The 9,406-nt window shown below is 45.1% G+C and overlaps 1 protein-coding gene and 1 long non-coding RNA gene across 9 annotated transcripts in view; one reads left to right on the plus strand and one right to left on the minus strand.

Annotated features, from left to right (window-relative positions):
* Positions 1–4,361, plus strand: part of LOC102497906 (uncharacterized) — a 12,286-nt gene extending 7,925 nt beyond the window's left edge. Inside the window, exon 3 of the long non-coding RNA XR_003548994.1 lies at positions 4,226–4,361. This is a non-coding gene — a long non-coding RNA (uncharacterized LOC102497906). The remainder of the gene's footprint in view (positions 1–4,225) is intronic.
* The window catches only part of GGPS1 (geranylgeranyl diphosphate synthase 1), a 20,225-nt gene that overhangs the window by 4,570 nt on the left and 6,249 nt on the right, over positions 1–9,406 (minus strand). For 6 of the 8 annotated variants that reach the window (XM_006145966.3, XM_006145967.3, XM_014586811.2 and 3 more), the window contains 2 exons: positions 7,249–7,341; positions 918–988 (listed from right to left, as the gene is read on the minus strand). In XM_006145966.3, coding sequence (XP_006146028.1) covers positions 918–988; positions 7,249–7,318 — 141 coding nt within the window. In that variant the 5' untranslated portion in view covers positions 7,319–7,341. The remainder of the gene's footprint in view (positions 1–917; positions 989–7,248; positions 7,342–9,406) is intronic. The other 2 variants (XM_027770845.1, XM_027770844.1) reach the window with 1 other exon arrangement.

Consider the following 9,406-nt stretch of genomic DNA (forward strand, 5'->3'; position numbering starts at 1 on the left):
AGAGGAGAATGGAGGAGCAGGGATTGCGGTGTGGCCATCCTCCCTGGGGGATGATTTCTCGCTTTCTATCTCTCTGTCTCTGTCTTTCTGATGAGCGCCCATGCCCTATAGCAAAAACCTAAAAAAACCTAAAAAAATAAGATGAGGGGGCCAGCAGGTGCCATGGAGGTTAAGACGGCTGGATCGCACATGACTGACTGTAGTCTGAGTCCCAGACTTGGTGACTTGAAATCATACCAGACATGTGTGTGTGTGTGTACCCAAGGTGCTAGGAGAATGGAGAAGGGATTGCATGTGTCCATCCCCTCGGGGGTCATTTCTAACTTTCCTTCTCTCTGTGTCTTTCTCTGACATGCACCTAATAGGGGGGGGAAATATATATATATATATATATATAAATAAATAAATAAATATATATAAAGAGACAGACAGACAGACAGACAGACAGCTACATTATTAGGGCTAGCAGGTGGTATGGAGTTTAAGGTAGCTAGATCTCACAGGTTTTGAGTCCCAGACCCAGCAGCTTGAAAAGACACACAGGGTGTGTATGCCTGTGTGCCCACCCCATCCCCTCCAGGGGGAGATTTTTCAGTTTCCCTCTCTGGGGAGTACATGTGACTATAGCAAATTGAAAAAAAAAAAAAAATGGAATTAGAGGCTCGGCCTCAGTGGCACGTTAGCATACTGTTCTGCAACGCTGAAAGCCACTTGACTGTACGTTTGGACCCCATGTGGACCTCAGACATGTAGGTGTTCAGTAACCTAAGACCCTGACTAACTGGCCAGTGGGAGAGGGACATGATGTGTATGACCAGACCGTGCCAGAATGGCTCTCTATTTATCTGTCTCATGAGAGAAAGAAAGAAAATGGGGCGGGGGGAGAGAAAGGAATGAGATCAGAACTGCGTGAATACCTGTAGCTTGTCCTCTGGAACTTTTAACCAATGATTAAATGCTTGTGAAAGTTTGGTTCTCACTTGTTTACCTGCAATTAAAGAATAAAACCAGATAATCAAATATAAGAAAACACATCAACAAATTTCCTTCAAAACTGATCAGACTTGGTGGGAACCAGCAGTTGGCATAATGGCTATGTCTCTGGACTCCCACGTAGTCGACCACAGTTCGAGTCCCGGACCCGGTGGCTTAGAACTCATACCAGGTGCGTGTGCCCGAGATCCCAAGAGGAGAATGGAGAAGGGATTGCAGCGTGACCATCCCCTCTGGGGGGGTGATTTCTTGCTTTCTGTCTCCATGTCTGTCTGTTAGGCGAGCGCATGCGCCCTATAGCGAAAACCTCTCAAAAAACAACAAAAAAACCCTGATCAGACTTGGTGAACACAGCTGCACTCAGCCATCACCTGGAGCAGCCCTCTCTCCCTCCCGTCAACACCAGCACACCCGAGTGCACAACTCTTCCTTTCTTTTCCTGCTATAGGGTGTGTGCTTGTTGCAGAGAGGGGCTAGAGAACCAGAGGTCTCACTCCTAGAAATGGATGGCCAGGCTGTTAACCCCCTCTCCATTCTCCTCTCAGGTTCTGGGCACACATGCATAAGTACCCAGAATGATTTTCAAGCCGGTGGGTCCAGGACTCAAACCATGGAGCTGGCCATGTGGGAATCCAGAGCCTTAAGACGACACCACCCAATGGTCCAACCATTTTTACTTTTTAAAAAATTTGCCAGTGGGGCATGTGTGCTGGTGAGAGAGCGCGCGAGAGAGCGAGCGAGTGCGCGCGTCCACTCCTCCTGATGGGGTGTGGTCACATCGCAATGCCCTCTTCTTCCTATGAGGATTTTGAACATGTATGTATGTGTGTGTGTGTGTGTGTGTATATATATATATATATATATATATACATATATATATGCCTAGTGTGTTTTTCAAGCCACTGGGGTTGAGATTTGAACCACATGGTTGGCCACATGGCTAGCCTTGAAAAGTGCATACCTTTTTATTTATTTATTTTAAAATATTTTTGCTATAGGACGCATATATTTGCCAGAGACACAGAGAGAGAAAATGAGAAATCACCTCCCAGGGAGGATGGCCACACCACAATCTCTCCTCCTTTACTCTCCTCTTGGAATTTTGGGCATTCAGGCACATGTGCCAGGTATGAATTTCAAACAACTGGGTTTGGGCCTGTAACCACAGTCATCCACGTGATAGGCTACTGCCTTAATCACTATGCCACTTGCTGGCCCCAGGAAGCACACAACTTTTATTTATTTAGAGAGATTTTTGCTATAGGGCGCGTGTGTGCACTAGAGATAGATAGATAGAAAGCGAGAAATCACACACCAGGGATGGGGTGACCACAGTGCAGTCTCTTCTCCATTCTCTTGGGACCTTAGGCACGCACGCACACATACCCGGTGTGAGTTTTTTAAGAGTTTTTTTTTTTTTTTTTTTGAGAGGTTTTTCGCTACAGGGCGCGTGCACTCGCCAGACAGACAGAGAGAGAGAGACATAGAGACAGAAAGCGAGAAATCACCCCCCAGGGGGGATGGTCATGCCGCAATCCCTTCTCCTCCATTCTCCTCTCGGGATCTTAGGCATGCACGCACACGCGCCTGGCGTGAGTTTTAAGCCACTGGATCTGGGACTCGAACCATGGTTGACTACATGGAAGCTCAGCAATGTAATCATTTTGGTGTCTGCTGGTCCCAAGTGCACGACTTTTAGAACAGGCAGGCAAGAGATCCTAAAGGACTTCTGTGGCCTCTGGGCCTTCAACCTAACCTGTACCAGTAATTTTGGGATATAATGGACTTTTTTGATTTAACTACTTTTTTTTTTTTTTTTCTTAAAGAAAGCATCTAGTTAACGGCAGTCTGTTAGTGTGACCGATGTCACAGAACTGCAGGTGCTGCTGACAAAGCGCCCTTCACTGCTGAATTACCTGCCACTCCTTTAGGCTCCAGCCGAGACTGGGCAGCTCTGCCGTGCTCCCACCACACTGAGGCTACTACCACGTGGCAAGTGCCTCCTCCTGCCAGTCCTGGGGTTAGCCCACGCTAATCTATTTGGACTAGGGCCATTTTTCTTTTCTTTCCTTTTTTTTGAGAGATTTTTGTTAAAGGGTGCGTGTGCTTGCTAGAGAAATAGACAGAAAGTGAGAAATCACCACCTTCCCAAGAGGGGATGGCCATGCTGCAATCTCCTCTCAGGATTTTGGACATGCACACATATGCGCCTAGCATGAGTTTTAAGCTGCTGGGTCTGGGGCTCAAACTGCAGTCGACTACGTGGGAATCCAGTGATGTAACCATTACACCATCGATTGGTCCCCAAGGGCCATTTTTCAGTATGATTTTTTCTTGACATAGAAACCTCCGGGGAAGGCCTTGGGTAGGTGTCAGGACTAGAGGTAATTTAGCCCGAATGTAAAGGAATGGCAGATAATACTCCCCACCAGTTCGTCTAGTACAAATATTCTGTGAGCTTCCTGCCAAATGAATGCACAGGAACACTGTAATTTCACACTAGGTCTTGGGAAAATAATATGTAAAAAGATTCAATAAACAAAAAAAGGTGGTTTTTGTTTGTTTGTACATGCCTGGTGTGATTTTCAAGTCGTTTCTATATTTTCTCTGCACCAGTCACCCAAACAAGTGAATACACAAACTCTCGGCACAGGTCTACATGGGGCACAGTCTCGCTTTCTGTGAGAGGCTTCCTTCTCGGGGTTCCGGAGGCAGTAGCCTGTCTGCTGCACGGTTCGGTGCATCTGGGATGGAGAGCAGTCACATGGCCTGTGCTTGATTGTCCTCTCACCCTAACAGAGGCTAGCGTAGTACACCTATGTACGACTGCAAAATAATCTGTCACTTTGCTTTTATAAAGACGTATTAATTTAATCTTATTATTTACTTATTTATTTTTAAAAGATTTATTTATTTGTTACTATTATTTTTAAATCTGACCAGAGAGAGAGAGAAAGGGAAAGTAAAAGCAAGCCTCCAGGTCCGGGACTCAAACCACAGTTGGCCATGTGGGAGTCCAGCTCGTCAGCCACCACACCACCTGGTGGCCCCAATTTTATTTGTTATTATTAGTATTCAACTTAGAGTCCTGAATCTGGTGGCTTGTTTTCTCACTTTCTCTCTCTCTCCCTCTTTGGTCAAACTGAAATAAAAAAAAATATAAATAGATAAAGTTAAGTAAAATAATTCTTAAAAACAAAACGTGTCAAATGGCTTAAATGATTCCTTTCAGATAAAGAAAAGGAAGGGGACTCGGCACGGGGCAGAAACTGCGCTGTGTCTCACACCAGGAGGCCCTGAAGTCAGCAAGCACCTAACTGCTGAACAAACGTCACTCCAAAGCAGTCTTGGGCTTTTTCTTTGTTTAAATAAAAGAGTTATTTATCTAATTTATTATTATTATTATTTTTAAAATCTGACCAAAGAGAGAGAAAGGTAAAGTGACAAAGCAAGCTGCCAGGTCCGGGACTCAGACCACAGTCAGCCTTGCAGGAATCCAGTACCTTAGCTACCATGCCACCTGCTGACCTGGGGCTTTCTCTTAAGCGGCGGGAGCTTTTGCCTTTGAATTCTCCATGTCCCTTTTCCCTCTGTAACCCTGAAGTGCTGACACGAGCAGGTGAGTCTCTGAGGGCCTGCCAGGACAGAAAGGACCCTGACTACACCGGGCTTCCAGGGGCAGGCGGCAGTCAGCATTCTTCAGGCTTTTTCCTCCTTTTGGCTTTATGTTCTCTTTTGACTTTTCACCCTCCCCAACCTCATGAAAAAGAGAAATGCACATACACAACTGAGATGGGCTCACAGAGAAAGTGGTGCACGTTAGGACAAAAATCAAAGTATGTCTACTTGGGGCTAGTGGGGGTTGTGGTGGTTAAGGTGCTAGACTTCCCCACATGGCCAAATGAGGTTCGAGTCCCAGACCTGGCTTGCTTTCTCACTTCCCTTCCTCTCTCTGGTCAAATTAAAGAACAATAATAGGGGCCAGCAGGTGGGGCAGTGGCTAAGGGCACTGGACTCCCACATGGCTGACTGTGGCTCGAGTCCTGGACCTGGTAGCTTGCTCTCCTGCTCTGTCCCTCTCTAGTCAAATTAAAATAAATAAAGTTAAATAATTATTTAAAAATAACAAATGGAAATAAATAACCCTTAAAAAATAATAAGTCAATTCTTTAAAAAACAAAAAAATGTTATGAGTTAAATAGGTTTTTTTTCTTTTTTCTTTTTTTTGAGAGATTTTCACTGTAGGGCGTGTGCGCTCGCCAGACAGAGAGAGACATAGAGACAGAAAGCGAGAAATCACCCCCCAGGGGGGATGGTCACGCCGCAATCCCTTCTCCTCCATTCTCCTCTCGGGATCTTGGGCACGCACGCACTCGCGCCCGGCGTGAGTTTTAAGCCACCGGGTCCGGGACACGAACCGCGGTCAACTACGTGGGAGTCCAGCGACATAGCCATTACGCTAACTGCTGGTTCCCAAGTTTTTTTTATTTTTTAGAGAGGTTTTCACTATAGGGCGCGTGCTTAAATAGGTTTTTATGGTTGTCAAAGAAAATTACCAATTTTTATGCTCTATGAGTAAGTACATTCCGAATTTGAAGTGATCTATTTTTTTGAAAGAATTATTTCATTTAGCTTTATTTCTTTTCAATTTGACCAGAAGGGGACAGAGTGAGATAGTGAGAGAGTGAGTGAGAGAGGGGAAGTGAGAAAGTAAGCCGCCAGGTTTGGGGCTAGAACCACGGTTGGCGACGGGGAGGTCCAGCGCCCTTACGCATCATGCCATCTGCCAGCCCTGATTTATAAAAACGTGTATTTATTAAACTGAGTTTTTACTTCTATAATTTTCCAGAAAACGTTTTTTCTTTTTAAGATTAGAAAAAATGTTTTATCCCCATATGGCGTGTTTGCTCACCAAAGGGGGGGGAGTAGTTTTCAGAGAGAAAAAGAAAGCGAGAAGTCACCCCATGGAGAGATAGCCACACAGCAATCTCTTCGCCTCCACTCTCCTCTTAGAATTTGGGGCTCGCACGCACATGCACCTGGCGTTTTCCCAGCTTCCCAGTCTGGGACTCAAACTGCAGAGTTGGCTATGTGGGATCCAGCCACCTTAACCTTCACACCACCTGCTGGTCCCCAGAAAAAGTTAGAAAACATAAGTGACTAGGCAGTTTTTAAAGTGGGAAGCCATGTTCAGGTGACACGTCTCTCAGGGACTACACTTCTGGACATTGTGATTTCAATGCATTACTATTTGGCTCTCAGAGGAACTAGTAGTGTGCTGTCTCTGTGTGTGTGTGTGCGCGCGTGTGTGTGAGAGAGACAGACAGACACAGTGAAAAAAACGGGAAGGTGAGAAGCTTTCTGTTACACAAATCTGTGTAACTCTCCTTCATATCTGGACAGTAGTGGACAGTAGACAGTGTAAATGCATGGCATCCGTAAAAGAGAACAATGGGGACCAACAGATGGCATGGTGGTTAAGGCACTGGACTCCCAAATGGTCAACTGTGGTTCAAGTCCCAGGCCTCACAGCTCGAAAATCATGCTGAGCACATGTGTATACATGCCCCAAATCCCAGGAGGAGAATGGACTGCAGTGTGGCCACGTCCTGGGGGTGATTTCTCACTTTCTCTCTCAATGTCTGTTTTTTTCTCCAGGGAGTGCATGTATCCTATGGCAAATAAATAAATAAAAATAAACCTCCAGTGAGAGACCAAAATGGTTTCAGTACTTTTAAAGGTATATGTATGAAGGTATATGTAATTGGATATTTTAAAAGTGCTAAAAAATTACTTTTTTAACATTCTGTTTCCGCACACATCCCACATTAAACAGAAAATCTCAAGTTGGAAAGTCTAACCTTTTCTGTTGGCTAACGTGAATGACTGACATTCCTCTTAAAACAAACCCACCAAGGGAACCAGCAGTGAGCGTAATGGCTATGTCGCTGGATTCCCACATAGTCGACCGCGGTTCGCGTCCCGGACCCAGTGGCTTAAAACTCACACCGGGCGCGTGTGTGTGTGCGTGCCCAAGATCCCGAGAAGAGAATGGAGGAGAAGGGATTGCGGCGTGACCATCCCCCCTGAGGGGTGATTTCTCGCTTTCTGTCTCTATGTCTCTCTCTGTCTGTCTGGTGAGTGCACGCGCCTTATAGCAAAAACCTCTCAAAACAAAACAAAACAAAAAACCAAAAAAACCCCAAACACAAACCCACCAAAATTACCCTGTAAGGACTGCAACTGAGCTGTTACCTGGTAACTGAAGTAAATAATTGTAGGGTTCAAGAAGAATTCTTTCAACTGTTTCTTGAGTCTTCTCCATTGTTTTTAAATCTCAAAACTGATCTGTCAACAAGGACAAATATAAAGATACCGTAAAACAAATGATATCTGAGTGTTAAACTGCAAAGGTATTTCTATCTCAAGGTGTTCTGGGAAGGCAGTCCTTCAGTTTGCTTTAAACAAAAATTCTACATAAAAAACCCCTTGAAAACATTATTTTAAGCCAGTTCACACATCATGAGTCCCATACTCAGAAGAAGCCGATCTGTGGAGATACAAGTCAATTAGTGGTTGCTGGCAGGGGAATAGAGACTGACTGCTCATGAGTATAGGGTTTCAATCTGGGGGTCAAAACGTTTGACAATTATTACAAAATACTATAAAATCAGGTTGTGGCTGTTCACCTGCAAATAAGCCAAAACCCACTGACTGCACACTTTCAATGGGTGGTAGCGAAGTTGTTATCTGCCAGAAGGGTGCATGCACCTGTACAAGGGAGTGGGAAGCATTTCCCACGGGGGCGTGGTCACATCGCAGTCCTTTTCATAGCTCCCTCCCAGGAGGGTTTTGGGCTTGAACATGGCCCAGGCGTGCTGGTCAAGCCTCCAGGGCTGGGATGTGAACTGTGGTTGGCCATGTGGGATCCAGTTCCCTATGCAATGCTTAACCACTAAATTGCAGGGTTGGCACTATGACTTTTCTTAATAAAAATCCTCCACTCAAGCAATTCCATTGGTAGAAGCATTCATCAGGCTTTTAAGTGGTTTTCTTCCTTATATAATGGATATTAACAATTTCCTATATTAATCAACCATGAAAGGTTTCTTTTCTTTAGTGCTTTTGCCATAGGGCATGTGTACTTGCTGGAAAGAGAGAGAAAGTGGGAAAGCGAGAAATCACCCCCAGAAAGGGTGGCCACACAGCAGTCCTTTCTCCTCCATATTCCTCTCAGCATTTTGGTCACACGTACACAATAACCTGGCGTGATTCTCAAGCTGCACAGACCGTGGAGTCGGTCAGGAAGGATCCAGCACCTTCACGCCACATACTGGCCCAAAGGGTTATTTCTGACATGAAATAAATGTCAAAATGAATCCACAGGGACCAGCAAATGGTGTAGCAGTTCCGTCTCTGGACTGCCACATGGCTGACCACAATTCAAATCCTGGACCTAATGATATGAAAATCATGCCAGGTGTGTGTGTGTGTGTGTGTGTGTGTGTCCAAGATCCAGGGAGGAGAATGGTAGAGAAGGTATTGTGACGTGGCCATCTCTCAGGGGGGATGATTTCTCACTTTCCTTCTCTGTCTCTCCAGTAAGTGCATGTGCCCTAAGGCAAAAACCTCTAAAAAAAAATCCACAGAGTTAGAAAAATACTTCTATATTTAATTGACTACATAAGTTAATAAACATGTTTTTGAGCATTAACAGGTATTTTTTTTTCATCACTCCATTTCAGTGATTCTGTTTTAAGACATACATTAGCTTGAGGGCAATTATATAAAAAAAATACTCCCTTGAGGGACCAGCAGTTGGCGTAATGGCTAGGTCTCTGGACTCCTATGCAGTTGACCATGATTCTAGTCCTGTACCCAGTGGCTTAAACTGATGCCAGGCATGTGTGCGTGCATGCCCAAGATCGCAAGAGGAGAATAGAGAAGGGATTGTGGTGTGGCCATCCCCCTGGAGGGTGAGTTCTGTCTCTCTCTTTCTGGCAAGTGCACATGCCCTATAGCAAAAACCTCTCAAAAACCAACCAAAACAAAACCAAAAAAAACCAAAACAAAACCAAAAACAAAACTCCCTTGTACTGCTTTATTATCCTAAAATTGGCATCAATTCACTATTTCTTCTTCTTCTTCTTTTTTTTTTTTTTGGAGATATTTTTGCTATAGGGCGCGTGCGCTCGCCAGACAGACAGAGAGAGACACAGAGACAGAAAGTGAGAAATCACCCGCCAGGGGGGATGGTCACGCCGCAATCCCTTCTCCTCCATTCTCTTCTCGGGATCTTGGGCACGTACGCACATGCGCCCGGCATGAGTTTTAAGCCACTGGGTCCTGGACGCGAACCGCGGTCGACTACGTGGGAGTCCAGCGACATAGCCATTACACTAACTGCTGGTTC

Source organism: Tupaia chinensis, unplaced genomic scaffold, assembly GCF_000334495.1.
Source record: "Tupaia chinensis unplaced genomic scaffold, TupChi_1.0 Scaffold000161_1, whole genome shotgun sequence".
NCBI classification, from domain to species: domain Eukaryota; kingdom Metazoa; phylum Chordata; class Mammalia; order Scandentia; family Tupaiidae; genus Tupaia; species Tupaia belangeri.